Consider the following 24,718-nt stretch of genomic DNA (forward strand, 5'->3'; position numbering starts at 1 on the left):
TGCAGAAGGACTACTTTGCTCCGAACCCAACTTTACTGGATGATCCATGGTTTCGCCGCCGTTTCCGCATGCGAAAACCATTGTTCTTGCCCATTGTGAAGGGAGTGGAGGCACATGTCAAGCTCAAAAGGGATTGTTGCGGCCAACATTCTTTCTTTGTTAACCAGAAGTGCACGGCTGCTACGGGAATGCTTGCACTTGGTGCTGCCGTAGAGTTCTTTATTGTGCTATCCACCATCATTCTCTCTTTTTTAGACGATGTAGATAGATCCGTCATGCATTTAATCTTGTACTGTTGAATTGAAAAAAGACTTATACATTTTGAACCAAAAGGTAGCTTGACATATAAACCATCCGAAATCTTGTTCACTCAGAGACAGAGGAGGCTAGGGTTTTGGGATTTATTTGAGACAAAATGCCGGATTGCTCGGTACCAACATTTGTTAATCACGTGCAACATTGGCGTGTATGATGGACGTGTATGCATTTGCATGGATTTAAGAGTCCGGATTTGAGTTATGTGGATGTCGGGGCATAAAATATGAGGGATCGGTGTGTGCCGTTCAAAGACGCGTCCGGACACGCCCACGGGTTTATAAGGGGCCGGATTTGCCAAATCTGGATGTAGATGGTCTAAGCTACAACGAGAAGGGTTTTTGGAGTGTCAATGATCAAGAAGGGGGACTCGGCTATACCCCAAACCAGAGTTGAGTGGCACGGCACTACAGCGGATCATGCTACAGTACATGGGAAGCCTGCTACGTTCTTCGTGCTCGTTTTCGTCCCAAGGGGGGAGAGAGTCTGTGCAGAGGCAACAAGTCAACGTGTGGCTGACTGTGGGTCCGCCTTGCCGTGGGAGTATGAGTGAAGGGTCTGAACAGAATCTGAAACTCTCATCCTCCCCCGTCTTCGTCTTCTCCTCCTCTGCTTCTCTCTTCTCTTCCCCAATTCCCCCTCAAACCCTAGCGACCGATCCGTGAGTTCCCTCCGGCGCCGGCGCCGCCGCTCCGATCGCTCGCCTCTCCGTCAGCCCCAGCCCGCCGTCCGCGCCGCGGCAGCATTCCATGGATTTCCGCTTCGGCGCCGGCGACCGCGGGCCGCCCGGCTATACTTCGTCCGTCCCAGGGCCTTTGCCGCCGCCGCTGGAGTGGCAGGCGCCGCCGCGAGAGCTCGTCATTCGCGAGCAGGTGACGCGGCGGCTCACCGAGGAGTGGGCCAAGGGCGATCCCGCCTTCGCCCGTGACCTCAACAGGGGGTTCGGGCCCGACCCGTTCTTCGCCCCCGATCGCTTCATGCCGCCGCCACCGCACGCGCCGATGCCGATGCCGATGCACCCGCTCCCGCACGCGCCGCCGCCGGTGCCATTCGAGGAGTTCGGGGGCTGGCAGGGATTCGGGCCTCCTCGCCTGCACGTGCACGCGGGGTTTGGGGAAAGGACGCGGTTTCTCTTCGGGGCGAGGTGGGGGTCCACGCCGCGGCCAGATCCGAAGCACAAGCTCAAGCTGCTTGAGGTCGAGCCTTCCGGGAGACCCGAGGTATGTGGGCACAGACGAATCTTCTTCCGATTATTCAGGCCAAGTCATTATCATCGTCGTGCCACGCCTGAAGTTCTTTTCCAGATTCGGCATGAAAAATCTTTGCTTTCCTCAGAAGCACCTTCTGTACCTCTGTTGTGTCGTTTCAGAGTCACGCGCACCATCTGTTCTGAAGTTGATTTCCAGATTCGGCATTAAAAACTGTCACCTGGCTCAGGAATTCCTTCTGTATTCCTGTTCTGTCATTTCAGGGTTCTGCACACTGTCTGTTCCTTTTTTAGCTCAGTGTTGCTGTACATTTTATGCTTATTTCACTTGCCTTATTTGATTTGACTTTAGCAGCAACGTTTAGTTTTGTGGAAAATCTCGATCTCTCATCAAGTCATGCATAAGTGGGCAATCCTTGCTATCAAGAGGAAATATTTCTTTGCTTAGTTCAATGGAACACCAAATTTGGTAGGAATAGATCGGGACAATTGCTATGATACAGAATATTGCCCTTCCAGATAACTGAAATAATCAGCTAAGGTATACTCCCTCCTTCCCATAATGTAAGAGTATGATTTAGGCACATGGTGTGAACTTGAGTGGAAAAGCGAGTATTCCTTTTGCAGAAAAAAGGTGACAGGTGAACAGACTGATTCTTGTCACCACTGTTTGGTGAAAGTTATGAGGTTATTTTTGGTGGTAATAATATTGCTTACTGGGTACATCAAGGCTCACATCAGAGTCAGTTTGAAAGGATGCTGACGATTTCCCATTGATTCTACTTCTCTCCATGCATTGATTGGTATCTGTAGCTGTAGAGAGATACTTTCAATCATGAGACATAGTTTCAACTTGCAACCATCTGAATAATCATAACATGCTATTATTTTAGAGCTACAAGCAGTTGTTACATATGCACACCTGATTAACTATTGCGTTGAATCTTCATCTCAGGCTCTTTCACCGAAGGTTCCAATGATGAAGAGTAAAGCAGATGCAAATGCTGCAACTATTGTACCAAAGAAAGTACAGAAACTAGCCGAGGACTGGAGTTGTGCACCACCATACCAGGTTAGTGCACCATCTGAATCTGGTCTAAATGAGCATCTTGGAGGAAGAGAACATAAGGCAAAGTTGGCACAATGTGGCGTCAGCAAGGCGACCAAAGGTAACAAAAGCTGCTTGCAGACGACCACTGGGAATGTGAACAACACAGATCCTTCTGATGCACCTAAGAAAATATGCATGCTAGTAGACGGTGCAACATGTGAAGCTGGTCTAAATGAGGATCTTGGAGGAAGAAAACATGAGGCGAAGTTGGTACAATGTGGCGTCAGCAAGGCGATCAAAGATGACAAAAACTGCTTGCAGATGACCACTGGGAATGAGAACAACACAGATCCTTGTGATGCACCTAAGGAAATATGCATGCTAGTAGATGGTGAAATGCATGAAGTTGTTCGGAAGAACAACTATCTGTGGTGTGATCGCTGCAGAGTCAGGTGTGATAGTAAAGTCATCATGGCTGGCCATCTGCGGAGCAAGAAGCACAGTAAGTTAAACAAGGTTTGGACATCAATAAAGGCCGTGAGGACAAATACCGATACTAAGGAAGGTTTGCCTTCTTGTGGAAGTCAGGTAAGTACAAACAGCCCTACTGAAATTCCAGCGGTAATTGAAGGCGACATAAATATGACCACCGGAGTAGATGAAAGCGGCCCTGTAGAAAATGCAGTCCAGAAAGAAATCCATCCGCGGAGCAAGAAGCACAGTAAATTAAATGAGGTTTGGACATCGATAAAGGCTGTGAGGACAAATACCGATACTAAGAAACAAATCCATACGAGGAGCAAGAAGCAAGGTAAATTAAACAATGTTTGGACATCGATAAAGGCTGCGAGGACAAATACCGATACCAAGGAAGGTTTGCCTTCTTGTGGAAGTCAGGTAAATACAAACGTCCCTACTGAAATTCCAGCGGTAATTGTAGGCGACATAAATCTGACCACCGAAGTAGATGAAAGCAGCCCTGTAGAAAATCTAGTCCAGAAAGAAATCACAAGAATGGCCACCATATGGCAATGTTTTCTTCTTAAGTTTCTTTGATACTGGTAATCAAGGTAGGAATCTTGCAAGTCTTCGAATCCAGTTCAACAGATGGCTTATAAGGTACTCCCTCTGTAAAGAAAAATAAGAGCGCTTAGATCACTAAATTAGTGATCTAAACGCTCTTATATTTCTCTACGGAGGGAGTATCTAACTTGATTACTAGTGTCTAAGCAACTTTGCAAGAGAAACATTGCTCCCTAGAAGTATGTGTTCTTGTTACTACCTGGCATGTCTTTCAAATGGAGATGACTTAATTATGTAGAATATACCCAGTTTGAACTTTGCCTAAGCTGCTTCTGTGGTACTTCTAGCCAGTTTTGATTGTCGCCCTCTGTTTACGTTAATGTGAGTAGGTGGGATGGGTTGAGCTGGTGATGAGTATGGTTTCCCTGAGTGCTAACCTGACTCTAGTTCGTAATTTATTTAGGTCTTTTAGGTGTGGCTCAGGTTTTACTTTTGCATATGTTGTGTGGAAAGCTGCTCGTTTGAGTAGTTGCAGCACATACTCATCGGTAGCTGTTTCAGAAAGAGTGCAGTCACCGGTGATATAGTGATTAGAGGCATATATGTTATCCAAGCATCCTGATGAGAAATATCAGCCAAAAATGCTTCTAAAGCTGTAAATCCCATGAAAAATGAGGTGTAGATTCCAACGTTTCTTGACTGACTTATAATGCTCAGGAAGGTTGTGCTCTGTATGCATGCAAATTTCAGTGTCAAAGGAGTACAATGCTACTCGCAAGATATTTGGCACTGACATTTTGGATTAATGTAGAATATGGCCTTCCTTGGTATCATAAATGATGGTCGTTGAAACTTCTGCCCTGAGTATTCATGGAATTTGTGACTTTACAAAGTTTTTTGCTGTATATGCCCTCGATAGTATCGTCCACAGCAGCTTATCTCAGGTGTTGCTGGGAGAAACACAACAAATCATGGGAGATCAGAAAACCCAGTGAACAGCATGGCAAGCTTGCAGCGAAGAAGTGATCCATGTTCTGTTGTCCTGCTGTTTATTTCTCTTAGGCCAGAGTTCCGATGTCTCTGCATTGCTCAGCTGTTCTACCTTCTCTAGTTTGAATTCCTGATTGTTATAATTTGTACCCCAGATAGATCTGGTGTTATACATAGCCTGGGTTCCCGTATATTCTGAAATAATCTATACTGATGTCTGCCCTACTAGCTTGTGTTTGCTCAGAATGTACATAGCTAGACAGATAGTAAGTAGCTCGTTACACCTCTTGTCTGTGCATTACATGCGACATGAACACCGGCCACATTGTGACCTTGTGAATGTTTACACAAAACAGGTGATAAACTGATTCAAGTTTGGAATTTATTTAGTTGTTTTAGGTGTCAGGGTTTGCTTCTGCATATGTTGTGCTGAAGTTGTTCTTTCTTAGTAGTTGCAGCATGTACTCACTAATAGCTGTTTCAGAAACAGTGCACGCACCAGTAATCTAAAGAGAGTATTCCTTTTTGTAGCAAAAGGATGACAGGTGAACAGACTGATTGTTGTCACCACTGTTTGGTGAAAGTTATGAGGTTATTTTTGGTGGTAATATTGCTTACTGGGTACATCAAGGCTCAGATCAGAGTCAGAGTTTGAAAGGATGCTGACGATTTCCCACTGATTCTACTTGTCTCCATGCATTTATTTGATTGGTATCGGTAGCTGTAGAGAGATACATTCGATCACGAGACATAGTTTCAACTTGCAATCATCCGAATAACCATATAACATGCTATTATTCTAGAGCTACAGGATGTTGTTACATATGCACACCTGATTAACTATTGAATTGAATGTTCATCTCAGGCTCTTTCATCAAATCCAAAGGTTCCAACGATGAAGAGGAAAACAGATGCAAATGCTGCAACTACTGTACCAAAGAAAGTACAGAAACTAGCCAAGGACTGGAGCTGTGCACTATGCCAGGTCAGTGCACCATGTGAAGCTGCTCTAAATGAGCATCTTGGAGGAAGAAAGCACAAGGCAAAGTTGGCACAGTGTGGCGTCAGCAAGGCGATCAAAGATGACAAAAACTGCTTGCAGACGCCCACTGGGAATGAGAACAGCACAGATCCTTGTGATGCACCTAGGAAAATATGCATGCTAGTAGACGGTGCAACATGTGAAGCTGGTCTAAATGAGCATCTTGGAGGAAGCAAACATAAGGCGAAGTTGGCACAATGTGGCGTCAGCAAGGCGATCAAAGATGATAAAAACTGCTTGCAGACGCCCACTGGGAATGAGAACAGCACAGATCCTTGTGAAGCACCTAGGAAAATATGCATGCTAGTAGACGGTGCAACATGTGAAGCTGGTCTAAATGATCATCTTGGAGGAAGAAAACATAAGGCGAAGTTGGCACAATGTGGCGTCAGCAAGACGATCAAAGATGACAAAAACTGCTTGCAGACGACCACTGGGAATGAGAACAGCACAGATCCTTGTGATGCACCTAAGAAAATGTGCATGCTAGTAGACGGCGCACCATCTGAAGGTGGTCTAAATGAGCATCTTGGAGGAAGAAAACATAAGGCGAAGTTGGCACAATGTGGCGTCAGCAAGGCGATCAAAGATGACAAAAACTGCTTGCAGGCGACCACTGGGAATGAGAACAGCACAGATCCTTGTGATGCACCTAAGAAAATATGCATGTTAGTAGACGGTGCAACATGTGAAGCTGGTCTAACTGAGCATCTCGGAGGAAGAAACATTAAGGCCAAGTTGGCCCAGTGTGGCGCCAGCAAGGCAATCAAAGATGACAAAAACAGCTTGCACACGACCACTGGGAATAAGAACAGCACAGATCCTTGTGATGCACCTAAGAAAATATTCTTGCTAATAGATGGTGAAATGCATGAAGTTGTTCAGAAGAACAAATATCTGTGGTGTGATCGCTGCAGAGTCAGGTGTTATAGTAACGCCACCATGGCTGGCCATCTGAGGAGCAAGAAGCACAGTAAATTAAACAAGGTTTGGACATCGATAAAGGCTGTGAGGACAAATACCGATACTAAGGAAGGTTTGCCTTCTTGTGGAAGTCAGGTAAATACAAACGGCTCTACTGAAATTCCAGCGGTAATTGAAGGCGACATAAATATGACTACCAAAGTAGATGAAAGCGGCCCTGTAGAAAATCCAGTCCAGAAAGAAATCCATCTGCGGAGCAAGAAGCACAGTAAATTAAACAATGTTTGGATATCGATAAAGGCTGTGAGGACAAATACGGAGACTAAGGAAGGTTTGCCTTCTTGTGGAAGTCAGGTAAATACAAACGGCTCTACTGAAAGTCCAGCGGTAATTGAAGGCGGCATAAATACAACCACCGAAGTAGATGAAAGCGGCCCTGTAGAAAATCCAGTTCAGAAAGAAATCCATCTGCGGAGCAAGAAGTACAGTAAATTAGACAAGGTTTGGACATCGATAAAGGCTGTGAGGACAAATACCGATAGTAAGGAAGGTTTGCTTTCTTGTGGAAGTCAGGTAAATACAAACGGCCCTACTGAAATTCTAGCGGTAATTGAAGGCAACATAAATATGACCGCCGAAGTAGATGAAAGCGGCCCTGTAGAAAATCCAGTCTTGAAAGAAATCACAAGAATGGCCACCATATGGGCAATGTTTTCTTCTTAAGTTTCTTTGATACTGGTAATCAAGGTAGGAATCTTGCAAGTCTTCGAATCCAGTTCAACAGATGGCTTATAAGGTACTCCCTCTGTAAAGACATATAGTAGTGATCTAAATGCTCTTATATTTTTTTACGGAGGGAGTATCTAACTTGATTACTAGTGTCCAAGCAACTTTGCAAGAGAAACATTGCTCCCTAGAAGTATGTGTTCTTGTTACTCCCTGGACATGTCTTTCACATGGAGATGACTTAATTATGTAGAATACCCAGTTTGAACTTTGCGTAAGCTGCTTCTGTGGTACTTCTAGTCAGTTTTGATTGTCGCCCTCTGTTTACGTTAATGTGGGTTGGGATGGGTTGAGCTGGTGATGAGTAGGTAAACAGGGTTGAGCTGAGTGCTAACCTGACTCTAGTTCGTAATTTATTTAGGTCTTTTAGGTGTGGCTCAGGTTTTACTTTTGCATATGTTGTGTGGAAAGCTGCTCGTTTGAGTAGTTGCAGCACGTACTCATCAGTAGCTGTTTCAGAAAGAGTGCAGTCACCGGTGATATATAGTGATTAGAGGCATATATATTTTATCCAAGCATCCTGATGAGAAATATCAGGCAAAAATGTTTCTAAAGCTGTAAATCCCATGAAAAATGAGGTGTAGGTTCCAACGTTTCTTGACTGACTTGTAGTGCTCAGGAAGGTTGTGCTCTGTATGCATGCAAATTTCAGTGTCAAATACAATGCTACTCGCAAGATATTTGGTACTGACATTTTGGATTAATGTAGAATATGGCCTTCCTTGGTATCATAAATGATGGTCTTTGAAACTTCTGCCCTGAGTATTCATGGAATTTGTGACTTTAGAAAGTTTTTTGCTGGATATGCCCTCGATAGTATCGTCCACAGCAGCTTATCTCAGGTGTTGCTGGGAGAAACACAACAAATCATGGGAGATCAGAAAACACAGTGAACACCATGGCAAGCTTGCAGCCAAGAAGCGATCCATGTTCTGTCGTCCTGCTGTTTATTTCTCTTAGGCCAGAGTTCCAATGTCTCTGCATTGCTCAGCTGTTCTACCTTCTCTAGTTTGAATTCCGGATTGTTCCACCTTCTCTAGTTTGAATTCCGGATTGTTAGCCTACCCCAACTGGTTTGGGACTAAAGGCTTTGTTGTTGTATAGATCTGGTGTTATATATAGCCTGGGTGCCTGTATCTTCTGAAATAATCTAGACTGATGTCTGCCCTACTAGCTTGTGTTTGCTCTGAATGTACCTAGCTAGACAGATAGTAAGTAGCCTGTTACACCTCTTGTCTGTGCATTACATGCGACATGAACACCGGCCACATTGTGACCTTGTGAATGTTACACAAAACAGGTGATAAACTGATTCAAGTTTGGAATTTATTTAGTTGTTTTAGGTGTCAGGGTTTGCTTCTGCATATGTTGTGCTGAAGTTGTTCTTTCTTAGTAGTTGCAGCATGTACTCACCAATAGCTGTCTCAAAAATAGTGCACGCACCAGTAATCTAAAGAGAGTATTCCTTTTGTAGCAAAAGGGTGACTCGTGAACAGACTGATTCTTGTCACCACTGTTTGGTGAAAGTTATGAGGTTATTTTTGGTGGTAATATTGCTTACTGGGTACATCAAGGCTCAGATCAGACTCAGAGTTTGAAAGGATGCTGACGATTTCCCACTGATTCTACTTGTCTCCATGCATTTATTTGATTGGTATCGGTAGCTGTAGAGAGATACATTCGATCATGAGACATAGTTTCAACTTGCAATCATCCGAATAACCATATAACATGCTATTATTCTAGAGCTACAGGATGTTGTTACATATGCACACCTGATTAACTATTGAATTGAATGTTCATCTCAGGCTCTTTCATCAAATCCAAAGGTTCCAATGGTGAAGAGGAAAGGAGATGCAAATGCTGCAACTACTGTGCCAAAGAAAGTACAGAAACCAACCAAGGACTGGAGCTGTGCACTATGCCTGGTTAGTCGACAATGTGAAGCTGCTCTAAATGCGCATCTTGGAGGAACAAAGCATAAGGCAAAGTTGGCACAGTGTGGCGTCAGCAAGACGATCAAAGATGGCAAAAACTGCTCGCAGACGACCACTGGGAATGAGAACAGCACAGATCCTTGTGATGCACCTAAAAAAATATGCATGCTAGTAGACAGTGCAATGCATGAAGTTGTTCGGAAGGACAACTACCTGTGGTGTGATCACTGCAGAGTCAGTTGTGATAACTACGCCACCATGGCTTGCCATCTGCAATGCAAGAAGCAGAGTAAATTAACCAAGGTTTGTTCATCGATAAAGGCTGTGAGGACAAATACCAATACTAAGGAAGGTTTACCTTCTTTTGGAAGTCAGGTAAATACAAATGGCTCTACTGAAATTCCAGCGGTAATTGAAGGCGACATAAATATGACCACCGCGGTAGATGAAAGCGGCCCTGTAGAAAATCCAGTCGGGAAAGAAATGACAAGAATGGCCACCATAAAGGCTGTGAGGACAAATACCGATACTAAGGAAGGTTTGCTTTCTTCTTGTGGAAGTCGGGTAAATACAAACGGCTCTATTGAAATTCCAGCGATAATTGAAGGCGACATAAATATGACAACCGCAGTATATGAAAGCGGCCCTGTAGAAAATCCAGTCCGGAAAGTATTCACAAGAATGGCCACCATAAAGGCTGTGAGGACAAATACCGGTACTAAGGAAAGTTTGCCTTCTTCTTGTGGAAGTCAGGTAAATACAAACGGCTCTACTGAAATTCCAGCGGTAATTGAAGGCGACATAAATATGACCACCGCAGTAGATGAAAGTGGGCCTGTAGAAAATCCAGTCCAGAAAGAAATACAAAGAATGGCCACCATATGGGCAATGTTTTCTTGCTAAGTTTCTTAGATACTACGAATCCAGTTCAACAGATGGCTTATAAGGTATATAACTTGATTACTAGTGTCTAAGCAACTTTGCAAGAGAAACATTGCTCCCTAGAAGTATGTGTTCTTGTTACTCCCTGGACATGTCTTTCACATGGAGATGACTTATTTATGTAGAATGCCCAGTTTGAACTTTGCCTAAGCTGCTTCTGTTGTAGTTCTAGCCAGTTTTGATTGTCGCCCTCTGTTTAAGTTAATGTGAGTAGGTGGGACGGGTTGAGCTGGTGATGAGTAGGGTTTCCCTGAGTGCTAACTTGACTCGTTTGTAATTTATTTAGGTCTTTTAGGTGTGGCTCAGGTTTGCTTTTGCATATGTTGTGTGGAAAGTTGTTCGTTGATTAGTTGCAGCACATACTCATCAATAGCTGTTTCAGAAAGACTGTGGTCAGCATTAATATATAGTTGTGAGCTCAGATGCATATATATTATCCAAGCATCCTGATGAAGACAGAAACCGGCATATATGAAATATTAGGCAAAAATGCTTCTAAAGCTGCAAATTCCATGAAAATGAGGTGTAGGTTCCGACGATTCTTGACTGATTTATAGTGCTCGGGAAGGTTGTGATATGTATGCATGCCAAATTTCAACGTCAAATTTTGGTACTGAAATTTTGCATTAATGTTTGGTACTGAAATTTGGCATTAATGTAGAACATGGCCTTCCTTGGTATCTTAAATTATTTTAGAGATGATCTTTGAAACTTCTGCCCCGGGTATTCATGGAATTTGTGAGTATCTTAAATTATTTTAGAGATGATCTTTGAAACTTCTGCCCCGGGTATTCATGGAATTTGTGAGTTTAGACAGTTTTTTGCTGGATATATATACCCTCGAAAGTTTCGTCCACAGCAGCTTATCTCAGGTGTTGCTGGGAGAAACGCAACAAATCATGGGAGATCAGAAAACTCAGTGAACAGCATGGCAAGCTTGCAGCCAAGAAGCAATCCATGTCCTGTGGTCCTGCTGTTTATTTCTGTTAGGCCAGAGTTCCAATGTCTCTGCATTGCTCTGCTGTTGTACCTTCTCGAGTTTGAATTCTGGATTGTTATAATTTGTATCCCATATAGATCTGGTGTTATATCTTCTGAAATAATCTATACTGATGTCTGTAGCTTGTGTTTACTAAGAACATACCTAGCTAGACAGATAGTAAGTACTCCCTCTGTCCAGAATTACTTGTCATAGAAATGGATGGAAATGAATGTATCTAGAACTAAAATACGTCTAGATACATCCATTTCTCCGACAAGTATTTCCGGACGGACTCCATTTCTCCGACAAGTATTTCCGGACGGAGGAAGTAGCTCGTTACACCTCTTGTCTGTGCATTACATGCGACATGAACACCGACCGCATTGTGACCTTGTGAATGTTACACAAAACAGGTGACAAACTGACTCAAGTTTGGAATTTATTTAGTTGTTTTGGGTGCCAGGGCTCAGGTTTGCTTCTGCATATGTTGTGCTGAAGTTGTTCTTTCTTAGTAGTAGTTGCAGCATGTACTCATCAATAACTGTTCCAAAAGTAGTGTGCGCACCAGTAATCTATAGAGGCATATAGAGCATACAAGCATCCTGACGAAGGGAGATAAATGACAAGTATGGAGTATCAGGTGAAAATGCTCATATAGCTCTAACATTCCATGAAAAAAATGTGTAGGTCTGGACGTTTCTCAATTAATTTATACTGCTCGGGAAGGTTCTGTTCTATACCCATGCCAAGTTTGAGATTCAAATACAATGTTATTTGTGAGATATTTTGCTTGGAAATTTTTTATTGATGTGGAATATGGTATTCCTAAGTATTGTAAATTGAAGTGGTCTTTGTAACTTCTGCACGGAGTATTCATGTTATTGTGTGACTTTTTTTTTTTGAGAGTGCGCCTAGGTGTATCATATTTTTATAGAAGGCAGAAAACATTCCAAGAAGACTATCCGAACAACAAGCGTAGTACATACTCGACCGCCATCACATACATTAAAGGGCCTACCCTGAGTCAGAAAGACAAATGCGTGTCACAACTAACACCGGTTCCCTCCGAAGACAACTGAAACTCATCCACCCATCTATATCTATATCTATATATCTATACCGGAAAGAAAACATTCGTCTGCTATAAAAAAATTGCTGTATATTGAAAGTCGAACTAGGATGGCAAGTGATGCTAACGCAACACACAAGCCAACTCACCTAGACAATGCTTTTGATATTAGGAAGTCCAGCCTCAAGTCTGCTATAATTTAACTTTTTTTAGGCAAAGATAAAATTTAACTGGGCTGACCTCCAGACGCCCCGGTTTGGTCTGGCCCACGTATACTCTGCTGTTTTTTTTTCTTTTTGTTCCTTTTGCTTTCCATATTTCCTTATTTCTTTTCTATTTTTCTTTATTTTTTGTGTATTATACAAATTCATTGCGTATTTATAGACGATAATATTCATCGTATTTAAGGAAGTTCTCACCCTATATTAAGATAATGTTCATCATGTTTCATCAAATGTTCATTTTGTATTTTAAGGTTATTCTCCATATAACACTAAAATGTTCAATATGTATTAGAATATTGTTCAGTGTATATCACAAAAATGTTCAATGTGTGTTTAAATATTTTTTAGTGTATATCACAAAAATGGTGTGTACTTTAGAATTGTTCAGCATATATTACAAAATTGTTCAATATATATATGTGTGTAAAAATTGCACATCGTATATAAAAAATTCAATAAATATTCATAATTTCAAAAGTTTCTTCATGTATTTCAGAATTTTGATCACTTTTTCAAAAAATGGCCATGTTTTAAAAGTTTGTTCGAATTCGAAATGTGTTCACAATTTTCATGCATTATTCACAATTTTCAAGATTTTTTCATATTTTCCCAAAGAAATGTTGACAAATTGAAATAACGATTGCCGATGTACTTAGTACGTTACATTTAGTGCTGCGCTTTGCCACAATCAGTAGGTTTCTCTACTGGTTAGCAACACATCTATCCATTGGGTTGTGGCGAGTTCGACTGCCACACATGCCATTATATTTTTTCGTGACATCCAGATTGTCACCGAGCTGTTTGAGGTGGCCATTGAGGTGTTCGACATGGGACTGCACACCGGTCTCTCCCATTGTGAAAGCAGACGATTACTTGGTGTGACTGTGTGAGCATCACGCTGGACTAGATGGCCTTATGCGTATGTACATCATGGACCGGGTTCTCCAACCGTGACACCGGTCTCTACCATCGCGAATACACTCAGCTATATGATGTCACACTCACACACAACGTGGATGTGATGCGGTATTGTACATGCATGTGGTGCGACGACACGTCGGGCAGCATGCCGGCCTCGACCTCAGACGTGATAGATGTGCATGGCAAGGCCCATAATTACAATAGTGCTGGTGGTCTTGGCGATTGATCCTTTGCCCTGCCATCTAGAATTTAAACAGCTTGCATAGCTAGCTATAACTTATAATCACCAGGTATGTCTTCTTCAATTAGTTTTCTCCTTCTCCACCCTGAGCTCCTTTTCTAATTTTAGCCGGAACTTCCTAATCGAAGACAGTAGATCCTAATGAGATCTCATATAAAAATACATCCATGATATTAATATTTTTCATTTGAGACATTAGGGACAAGCGCAAGTATAAAAAATCACCTCTAATTGTTTGCACACAAGTGACGGTTGCACCATGAGGTTGGTGACAGACGAGCACATGATATTTTGTTCTCCCGTTGCAACGCACGGGCATGTTTGTTAGTGAATTCTTAAAAGAGGTTGGTGAGTAGGTGGCAGGACTTGATCGGTCCCGACGTAGGCAAAGCACCCCTAAAGATCAACCTAGAACAATGAGCATCAAAGGAATGCAACACAGGACCTCCACAACAATGAGCACCAAAGGAATGCAACACAAGACCTCCAAACCGTGTCTGCTTACATAATGCTTCGAACTAAGGAACGACGTCGGTGATGTCGCCATTGTCAATTCAGAACCGAACCTAAGCTTTCGCCTGGAGACAACAACCAAACTCAAATGTCGGGGGGGGGGGGGAGGGGGGCACACCTCGACGATGCCTCCAAAGAGGGGAAGGATACTCGCATGTGGTGGCGCCGCCGCCGCTGACCGAAGATAGGCATGATTTCATTTGTAACATTGCACACCTCCATCCCCACTCGCCGGATTTCGGCAACACCGTCCATGTTGGACACTTTGCCGCCGCATCCGCACCTCGTCATCATAGCTGAAACGTCATGGTCCACCACACCTGTGCGAACAAAGATCACACAACATGTCTTCCACCTCCCACGCGACCGAGAACCCGCAACCGCGAGTCATCTTCCTCTAGTCACACAATCAAGGACCCACCACACCGCAACTATTACACCAACTCTAGGCGGACATCCACACAACAGCTGCGGTCCCATGACCGAGATCAGGCCCGGATTGAGCCCAGATCTGGCCCTTGCCACGACCTCCAGGAACACCCGCACCATAGCCAGTGGCGGAGCTAGGAAAATTGAATGAGGGAGACCAAGTATTGTTAAGTCTTGTTAGGGAGGGCCAGTTCATCAAAATACATCATTTTAGTGGCAAAAACATCACAGTTTACGCTAATACTAGGCTCAAATCAGTAGTGTTAGGGGCGGCCAGGGCCCCTGTTGGTCCCTATGTCTCCGCCACTGACCACAACCTCCAAGAGAGTCCATCGAGCCGCCAACACCTCTGTCACACCTCCCTCCGCTGCACTGTCGATGCTCCTGGATCCCGCGCTGCTGCCACCAACGACTCTCCCATCGCGCTCTCACCTTCCCCGTACCTCCCGGCCTTGCTCCGCCGCTCTGATGAGCCTTCCATCGTGCACCGTGTGAAAACCGCTGCCACTGTGCGTCGCCCACTTGATGTCGTTGCTCTGCATGAAGGAGGCCTGTCGGGGCGCGACCGCCACCTTCGATGGCTGGGCACCGCCACCACCATCGATGCTGGCAGCAACCAACGAAACCACAAGGCAGTCATTTCTTTTCGAAAACACTAACGCCCACATGTGTGGGCGTTAGCCAACTCGCCCACACGCCTCGATCGCCACCCAGTGCCTTTTGCACGAATCTTGGCACGAGAGAGCTGATTTTGTGTGCCACGTAGGACAACTCGCGTGTGTGGCGTATGAGGGAGTTCGCCCGCACGCTGTTTTCCCTCCGAGGTCAGTGGTCGCGACTCGGGGCGTGCGGTGGAATTGCCGTCGCGCCCGCACGCCCCCACGACTTCTGTCCCCCATCTCCCACGACTGCCCATTTTTCCACTCTCCCACACCCAAGTTGTCATTTGCCATGTTTTTTGCAGGTTACATGGCAACCGCCCTATTCGTAATTGTAAGCAGATGGCAACTCTCTTTTACCCCGAACATGTTATTGTTGCCACGTCTGTTTTTGTAGCGCTACATGGCAACTGTCTAGTGTTAGTAGGTGGCAACTCCTAAAGATACCACCGTAGTCCACATGCCCGTCTCCTCTCCCACACACCAAAAGCTATCAGTTGCCATGTGTTTTTGTAGGGTACATGGCAACTGCCCTAGTGTGCTTGTAAGCAGATGGCAACTCTCTTTTACCCCGGACATGTTTCTTGCCATGTTTTGTAGTGCTACATGGCAACTGTCTAGTGTTAGTAGGTGGCAACTCCTAAAGTTTTCAAATCATGGCAACTGTAGTAGACCAGACCATACATGGCAACAGTTGCAGTTGCCCAAAAATGGCATCCGGCACTTGACCTGAGATGGCAACTGCAGTTGAGCAACCATGGCAACTGTAGTTGTCCGACATGGCAACTGTAGTTCAGCGACATGGCAACTGCAGTTGTCCGACATGGCAACTGCAGTTCAGCGACATGGCAACTGGAGTTACACGTACATGGAAGAGGGTCCGGACTATAGCAATCGCGGCGGGACCTGTGGTTACTGCCACGCGGGGCGTGTGGCTCGCAGGCGGGGAGGGGTGACGGCCGAGACGGGTCGTGCGGGCCGCGTGGTCGCTCGCCCGGACGTGCTCATGCGGGCGATCGCGCCGCACACCGAACGTGCGGGCTGTGGCGGGGTGTGCCCGGACGTGCTCGTGCGGGCGGGCCTGTGTCGATGCCACACGGGACGTGCGGCAGATACCCCCTAGATGCCACACGTGTGGCAGTTATCGACGTCCTTTCTTTTTTGCTAAGGTTTCAGGCCTCCGGGGACGCCCGCGCGAGCGATCCCTTGGTGGGATGCTGCAACTAGTGTGCAACGGAGATGGAACCGCACCCTGCAGAACTGCAACCGTGTGTTGAAGAAGTTGGGAGCCCTGCGACGCACCAAGCATTCTTTGGCTGCAACCACCAGCTCCGGCTGCAAGCCTGGAACCGGCGTGCAGCAGAGCTGCAACCATGGGCTGAAGAAGCTGGAGCTCGACGACACATTGGTCTGTGTTTGTTGTGATTGTCAACGCGATTTGCTGAAACCGGTCGCGGCCATGGCAACTTTTTTGCACGGCTGCTGATGCTACGAGGTTGCCCACACGCGCTGTCAAAGATTTTTTGAGACAGCGATGACGACCTTCGTTGCGAGCGTGAGGCGATGACACTGTGACCCGCTCAGGGGGACGAGAGCTGCAGGCACGATTTATTTTCACGGTACTGCGGTACATTAGTGCGGTGAGTCGACGACGAGCTGGTGAGCAGCGACACCGGTGCTGCAAACGAGTGGCGGTGGGAGGGCAGTGCTGCATGGGCCATGTCCACGAGTGCGCGAATGCAGTGCTGCGATGGGGCTGGCCGGCGCTGCGCTCGGAGGAGAGCGTGCAACGATCCAACGGATGTGACGCAGTAAATCGGGCGGCTAGTAGGCGACCGACCGAAAAAGTGGGCAGGTCGGCCGGCGCGTAGCGTCACCCGACTTTCCTTTTCTCGTCTTCCAAATCATGCGAGACGAACGTTCAAAATTCTTTTTTTAAGAAACGTTCAAAATCATGCGAGACGCAGAAATTTCAATTAGTAAATTCTAACCAAAGTTTTGCTCTGCACTCTGCCGCTCCAGTCGCTCGTCGCTGGATCTACTCCATGGAGTTCCGCTTCCGCGCCGGGGACCGCGGGCCGCCCGGCCCCGGAGGCTCCCCGCAGGCACGGTCCTCCCACCCCCGCGACGGCTACACCGGTGCCGGTGCGCAGGGCACGCAAGGTAAGCACCGCCGGAGCAGAGCCTCCGACTTCACTCCCCGGAGCGCCCGAATCCCTGACGCTCCCCTCCCCTCCGCGCAGCAGGGCCTTCGCCTTCGCCTTCGCCTTTGCCGCGGCCGCCGCTCGACTGGGAGGCGGCGCGGCGGGAGCACCTCATCCGCGAGGAGGTGAGGCGGCGGCTCGTCGAGGAGGAGGTGCGCCGCGAGTTCGAGGCCAAGGGCGACCTCGCCTTCGCGCGCGGCCTCCACGGGGGCTGCTGGGGGCCCGACCCGTTCCTCGCCCTCGGCTGCTTCATGCCGCCGCCGCACGCGCCGATGCCGATGCCGATGCGCCCGCCCCCGTACGCGCCGCCGCCGCCGCCGGTGCCTTTCGACGAGTTTGGTGCCTGGCAGGGGTTTGGGCCTCGCCGGCACGCGGGATTTGGGGAGAGGATGCCGTTCCCCTGTGAGGAGAGGGGGTGGTCTCCGCCGCCGCGGAAGCCGAAGCATAAGCTCAAGCTGGTTGAGATCGAGCCCTCCGGGACACCCGAGGTATGTGGGCACAAATCTTTCTCAGATTGTTCAGGCAAAGTCATTATCATCGTAGTAGTACGCCTGCAGTTCTTTTCCAGATTCGGCATCGAAAAACTGTTACCTGCCTAAAAAATTCCATCAGTATTTCTGTTATGTCGTTTCAGAGTTCTGCACTGTCTGTACATTTTATGTTTATTTCACTTGTCCTATTAGATTTAACTTTAGCAGCAAATTCTTGCTCCCTCTGTATCGAAGTATAAGACGTTTTTTCAGTTCAAATTGAACTGCAAAATGTCTTATATTTAGATACAGAGGAAGTAGAAGATATCTCATAAAGTCATGCATAAGTCGGTAATTCTTGGTATCTTCAGGAAATATTTCAGGGAAAGGCTGCGTACAATAGACCCAAAGTGGTCGGACCCTTCCCCGGACCCTGTGCAAGCGGGAGCTACATGCACCGGGCTGCCCTTTTTTAGTTCAATACCAAATCTTGTTGGACTAGACCGGGACAATTGCTATGATCTAGACAGAATATTGCCCTTCCACATAACTGTAATAATCAACTAAAATATATGATTTAGGCAGATGGTGTGAACTTGAGTGGCAAAAAAAGGGTGACAGGTGAACATACTGATTCTTGTCAGCACTGTTTGCTGAAAGATATGAGGTTATTTTTGGAAGTGATATTGCTTACTGGGTACATCAGGGCTCAGATCAGAGTCAGAGTTTGAAAGGACGCTGATGAATTCCCATTGATTCTACTTGTCTCCATTCATTCATTTGATTGGTATTCGTATCTGTAGAGATACTTTAAGTCATGAGACATAGTTTCAACTTACAACCATCTGAATACCCATAACATGCTATTATTCTAGAGCTACAGGTTGTTGTTACATATGCACACCCAATTAACTATTGCATTGAATGTTCATCTCAGGCTCTTTCGCCAAGATTGAAGGTTCCAAGGATGAAGAGGAAACCAGATGCAAATGCTGCAGCTACTGTACCAAAGAAAGTACAGAAACTAGCCAAGGACTGGAGCTGTGCACTATGCCAGGTTAGTGCAACATGTGAAGCTGGTCTAAATGAGCATCTCGGAGGAAGAAAACATAAGGCCAAGTTGGCCCTGTGTGGCGCCAGCAAGGCTATCAAAGATGACAAAAACTGCTCGCAGACGACCACTGGGAATAAGAACAGCACAGATCCTTGTGATGCACATAAGAAAGTACACATGCTAGTAGACGGTGAAATGCATGAAGTTGTTCAGAAGAACAACTATCTGTGGTGTGATCGCTGCAGAGTCAGGTGTGATAGCAACGTCATCATGGCTGGTCATCTGAGGAGCAAGAAGCACAGTAAATTAAACAAGGTTTGGACATCGATAAAGGCTGTGAGGACAAATACCGATACTAAGGAAGGTTTGTCTTCTTATGGAAGTCAGGTAAATACAAACCACTCTACTGAAACTCCAGCGGTAATTGAAGACGACATAAATATGACCAGTGAAGTAGATGAAAGTAACCCTGTAGAAAATCCAGCCAGGAAAGAAATCACAAGCATCACCACCGAAGTAGAAATTCCAGTGGTAATTGAAGGCGACATAAATATGACCAGTGAAGTCGATGAAAGCAGCCCTGTAGAAAATCCAGCCGGGAAAGAAATCACAAGCATCGCCACCGAAGTAGAAAGTATAGCCATGGCTACCGAAGTACATGAAAATAACCCTGTGGAAACTCCAGTTGAAACAAAGAAGGAAAGCACAGAGATGACAAATGATGTGTGACGAGTTGTGCCAAAGGAGGAGTAACAGTATACCTGCTCTTTATCCAAGCTTCTTGCTTCTACCCTTTCATTGGACATGATCTTATCGTGGAACGTATGTGGGGTTCTCTCTTACCATCCACATGTAGTTTATTGGGTAACAATAATGCATATGCGCAATGTTTTCTTGTTAAGTTTCTTAGATAATGGTAATCAAGGTAGAATCTTACAAGTCTATGAATCCAGTGCCATACATGGCTTCTAAGGTATCTAACTTGATTACCAGTGTCTAAGCAACTTCCATGAGAAACATTGCTGCCTAGAAGTATGTGTTATTGTTACTCATTGGACATGTCTTTGACATGGAGATTTCTTGTATCCAGTTTTTATTGTCGTCCTCTGTTTATGTGTAATGTGCTGAGGTGAGATGGGCTGAGCTGGTGACGGGTAGGGTTTCTCTGGGTGCTAACCTGACTCTAGTTTGTATTTTACTTAGGTCTTTTAGGTTTCTGGGCACAGGTTTACTTTTGCATAGGTTGTGTGGAAATTTGTTCGTTTGAGTAGTTGTAGCATGTACTCACCAATAGCTATCTCGAAAAGAGTGTACAACCAGTAATATATAGAGATTAGAGGCACATAGACTATCCAAGCATCTTAATGAAGAGAGAAAATGGCAGATATGAAATATCAGGTGAACATGTTCCTAAAGTTGTAAAATCCATTTACATGAGGTGTGGGTTTTGATGATCCTTAGCTTGATTTATTGAGTCTGTGAAGGTTGTGATCCATATCCATGCCAAAATTCAGTATCAAATAAAATGTTACTTGTGAGATATTTGGTACTGAAAGTTTGCATAGATGTGGAATATGGCCTTCCCAAGCACCATAAATTATTTTGGAGGTGATCTTTGAAACTTCTGCTCCGAGTAATCATGGAATTTGAGACTTTAGACCATTTTTGCTGGATATGCTCTCTCGACAGGTTGTCAAGAGCAGGTTAGCGTAGGTGTTGCTGGAAGAACACAATAAATCAAGGGCCACTTCCTGGGTTTGACACGGTCCCCCATGCTATGGTCCTGCTGTTATTTCTGTTAGGCAAGAGTTCAGCATAGAAGCAATCCATGATCTATGGTCCTGCTGTTATTTCTGTTAGGCAAGAGTTCCAGTGTCTCAGCATGGCTCCGCTGTTCTACCTGGTCCAGTTTGAATTCTGATGTGTACCCCAAATAGACCAGGTAGAACGTAGAAGAGCTGAGACACCAGAAGCATGTAGGGTATTCAAGCATTATGATGAAGAGAGAATGGCAGATATGAAATACCAATGAAGACACTCCTGAAAGTTGTAGAATTCATGAAAATGAGATGTAGGTTTCGATGATCCTTGGCTGATTTAGTGCTCGGGAAGGTTGTGATCCATATCCATGCCAATATCAAATAAAATGTTACTTGTGAGGTACTGGTAGTGAATTTTGCATTGAAGTAGATTGTAGAATATGGCCTCTTGAAGTACCACCATAAATTATTTTAGAAGTGATTATTAGTGGAATTTTGCGACTTCAGATCATTTTTGTTGGATATGCCGTCGACAGGTTTGTCCACAGGAGCATAGCTCAGGTGTTGCCTATAAATCATGGAGGGTCAGAAACCCAGTGAACGGCATGGCAATCTTGCAGCCATGGAGCAGCAGTCCATGATCTGTGGTCCTGCCGTATAATTCTGTTAGGCAAGAGTTCCAGTGTCACTGCTCAGCTGTTCTACCTGGCCCAGTTTGAATTCCGGATTGTCATAGTCTGTACCCCAAAAAGATCTAGTGTTACAGCCTGGGTATCTTTTGAAATAATCAATATTGATATCTACCCGTGCCTACTCAGAACGTATTACATGCAACATGAACACCGACCGCATTGTGAGTTTGTGTCCCTGTGAATGTTACGTACACAGCACAGGTTCTAAACTGACTCTGCTTTGGAATTTATCCACTGTAGTACCTTTAGGTGTCAGGGCTCAGGTTTACTTGTGCATATGTTGTGCAGAGGTTGTTCTTTCTTAGTAGTTGGAGCATGCACTCACCAATAGCTATTCCAAAAGGAGTGTACCCACCAGCAATCTATAAAGGCATATAGACTTATAGAGTGTTGTAACATTCCATGAAAGTGAAGTGTAGGTTCAGAAAGGTTGTGTTCTGTTCTGTATCCATGCCAAAATTCAGTACCGAATAAATTGTTACTTGCGAGATACTGTATTTGCTACTGAAATCTTGCATTGTTGTAGAATACCGTCTTCCCCGGCATCCTAAATGATTTTAGAGGTGATCTCTGAAACTTGTGCATCGAGTATTCATGGAATTTTGCGACTTCAGACCATTTTTGCTGGATATGCCCTCGACAGGTTCGTCCAGTGCAGCTTATGTCAGGTGTTGCTGGAAAAAGACGATACATCATGGGAGATCACAAAACCCAGTGAAGTGAAGGCCATGGAAAAGCTTGCGGCCAAGAAGCAACCCATGATCTGTTGTCCTGCTGTTTTTTTTTTCTGAAATAGATCCAGTGCTATCAGCCTAGGTATTTTCTGAAATAATCTGCACTGATATCTGCCCTACTGGCTTGTGTTTCGTCAGAAAGTACTCGGCTAGACTGCAGAATTTTGAAGGTGCATGACATAGACATACAGTAGAAACGCCTGTTGAGATTGGTCTATATCATCAGTACATACAGGCTGCAGTTTCAGATACACACATGTAAAACTAGTCTATCAGAGGTAAACAAACCACAATTCCACTTTACTACAAAGTGGAAGCACTACAAACAGCAGATTAGAAGAAAGAAAAAGCCCAGATGCTGCTGCTGTTTACAACCGTGCGTTGACACAACAGGCGAAATCGATGGACTGAAACGTGGGTTCTTCTGCAGTCTGCACGAACGTCGCGGCCACCTCGGTCAGCCGGCGAGGCGCTTCTTCTTGGCCTCGGCCTCGTCGGTGGCCTCCACCTGCTCCTTGGCGGCGCGCAGGTCCGCCTCCGCCGCCTCCTGCTCGCTCCTCGCCGTCGCCTTCCGCCACACGCCCACCACGCTGGCCTTCATGTGCTGCACCCACTCCTGCACGGACGCGCCCAACGACGCCGCGCCTCTCGCCACCGCCGGCGGCGTCTCGCCCTCCTTCCTCCCGTCCCCCTCCATCCTCACCGCCCGTGCACGGTGCATCGCTCGCAAGCTTCCTCTGCCTGTGCTGCTACTATGAGAAGAAGAAGAGAGAAGAGGGAGAGGACGAGAGAAGAAGAAGCGCGTGTGTACGCTACACTACATAGTCGCCGGTGCCTATGATGCGCTGTCCCGGTACCAGCGTCTAGACGCGCCACGTGGGCTTGGGAATATGCTCTGCTGGCGCTCTCTGGGGCCGCCAAGTGGCCGGCCGACGCACGCGTGCTTAGTGGCGAAGCAAAGGAGGGCCGCGCCGCGCGATCTGGAACCAGCGGCGAGGATTCGATGACGGGAACGAGGCGGCGTGTACCGCGCAGGCGCAGGCGCAGGCGTGTCGGCCGCCCATCATCGATCGCCGGCCGCGTCAGTTACCATGGGTGAAGCCCAGATAGCTGCTGTTCTGTTCCCCTCAGTCGCCTGGATCTCAGTTTCTCGCCTGACCGGCCGGAGCACCGCCGCGTATCATCCCGGCGCTACGCAGGTGATGAAACATGCTTGCTCTCTCCTGTACGACCTCCCCGAGGTGATCCTCGTGGACAAGATAAGATACTCGTGCTGCTGCCGCCCAAGGACGTGGGCCGCTGCCGCGCCGTCCGCTCGTCGTGGCGCAGCGCCACCTCCACGCCCGAGTTCATGCTCGACCACCACCGCCGCCAGCCGTCGCTGCCCATCGTCGAGGGAGAAGGGCGCCGCCTTGGCGTCTTCCGTGGCCCCGTGGACAGCATGGCCTGCCAACGGCTCTGGCCCAAGCTCCCGTTGGTCAATCTCCACGCTGCCGGCCATGGCTTCCTGGTGGTATCCCAGTGCCAGCTGGGGTCGAGGTACCACATATGCAACCCGGCCACCCGCCAGATCGCTCCCATGCCACAGCCTGAGTACCGGCCAAGCAACACCATACTCGGCCTCTACCGGCACGATGCAACCAGGGAATACAAGACCATTGGACTGTCGACGGCGTCATCGCCTTCGCTACAACAGGCGGTGCTCGACGAGCTCGATGGATATAATGCACCAGTCCACCACCGTGGCAACCTCCACTGGATGCCCACGTGTCGTGTCGAGATTGTTGCTTTCGACACAGCCACCGAGTCGTTCCAGTTGACGTGCAATCCGACGAATGCGCACAATTTGGATACGTTGTTTGATTTGGAGGGGAAACTTGCTCTCGGTAGTCATGATTGCCGCTTGACATATATGGATGTCTGGGTGATGGAGGACTATGTGGCGGAAATATGGGGCCTGAAGTACTGGATTGACGTGTCATCAATACAGGCATCACCGCCACTTAATTTAGCTTCCTTCAAGAAGGAAAATAAAAGGGAAAAGAAGATGGGAACCTATGTTGCTCCAACCAATGCAGAGGCCGGGGATTTCCCCCTTTTCGAAAGAAAAAATGTTGCTCCAACCATGGGATTTCTCAGTGGGCTGGTTATGGTCAACGAGCGTGAGCTAATGGCCAGGTTCAGTGATAAACATCTCTTGCGTTGCAACATTGATCGTAAGTGGTTAGGAATGGCAAACATTGATGGGCAATATCACATGGAGCTTACTCCGCATCGCTTCAAACAGAGCATTTTACCAATACCGACGAGTTGAGATGCAAGAAGATAAGAACTACTCCCTCCGTCCGGAAATAGTTGTTCTAAAAATAGATGTATCAAGACATATTTTAGTTCTAGATACATCTATATTTATCCATTTCAACGACAAGTATTTTCGGATGGAGGGAGTATGTGAGTCATGCTACAACAACATTAGAGTATCACCGGGTCTTTATGCTTGTTGTTCTTCGTGTCCAACATGAATCTGCTTTCTTCGGTCCAGTTAAATG

General features: G+C 46.3%; 3 protein-coding genes across 6 annotated transcripts; 2 read left to right on the forward strand and 1 right to left on the reverse strand.

The window, feature by feature from the left end:
• Positions 1-818: 818 nt before the first annotated feature.
• Positions 819-11,322, forward strand: LOC123165110 (uncharacterized). 3 transcript variants are annotated; one of them, XR_006482796.1, is made up of 4 exons: positions 819-1,535; positions 2,478-3,470; positions 5,452-7,348; positions 9,147-9,407. XR_006482796.1 is itself a non-coding variant. In XM_044582740.1 (4 exons), the coding sequence occupies exons 1-3, from the start codon at positions 1,065-1,067 to the stop codon at positions 7,273-7,275; spliced, it is 3,288 nt and encodes a 1,095-aa protein (XP_044438675.1). In that variant the 5' UTR covers positions 819-1,064; the 3' UTR covers positions 7,276-7,299; positions 9,147-9,334. The 3 variants fall into 3 exon arrangements, 2 of the variants coding, with proteins under 2 accessions (XP_044438675.1, XP_044438674.1); XM_044582740.1 differs by having other exon boundaries at positions 5,452-7,299; positions 9,147-9,334; XM_044582739.1 differs by having other exon boundaries at positions 828-1,535; positions 5,452-7,125; positions 9,147-11,322.
• A 5,902-nt stretch (positions 11,323-17,224) lies between these two features.
• LOC123165111 (uncharacterized) lies at positions 17,225-20,096 on the forward strand. Of its 2 annotated transcripts, none has more exons than XM_044582741.1 (3): positions 17,225-17,418; positions 17,499-17,947; positions 18,867-20,096. In XM_044582741.1, the coding sequence occupies exons 1-3, from the start codon at positions 17,301-17,303 to the stop codon at positions 19,710-19,712; spliced, it is 1,413 nt and encodes a 470-aa protein (XP_044438676.1). In that variant the 5' UTR covers positions 17,225-17,300; the 3' UTR covers positions 19,713-20,096. The 2 variants fall into 2 exon arrangements, with proteins under 2 accessions (XP_044438676.1, XP_044438677.1); XM_044582742.1 differs by having other exon boundaries at positions 17,502-17,947.
• Positions 20,097-22,355: 2,259 nt separating this feature from the next.
• LOC123165113 (uncharacterized) lies at positions 22,356-22,962 on the reverse strand. Its single transcript, XM_044582743.1, has one exon. It carries the CDS (start codon positions 22,888-22,890, stop codon positions 22,627-22,629), a length of 264 nt encoding a protein of 87 aa, XP_044438678.1. The 5' UTR covers positions 22,891-22,962; the 3' UTR covers positions 22,356-22,626.
• Between the last annotated feature and the right edge of the window lie 1,756 nt (positions 22,963-24,718).

The sequence above is a fragment of the Triticum aestivum genome, chromosome 7D (genome assembly GCF_018294505.1).
Source record: "Triticum aestivum cultivar Chinese Spring chromosome 7D, IWGSC CS RefSeq v2.1, whole genome shotgun sequence".
Lineage (NCBI taxonomy): Eukaryota > Viridiplantae > Streptophyta > Magnoliopsida > Poales > Poaceae > Triticum > Triticum aestivum.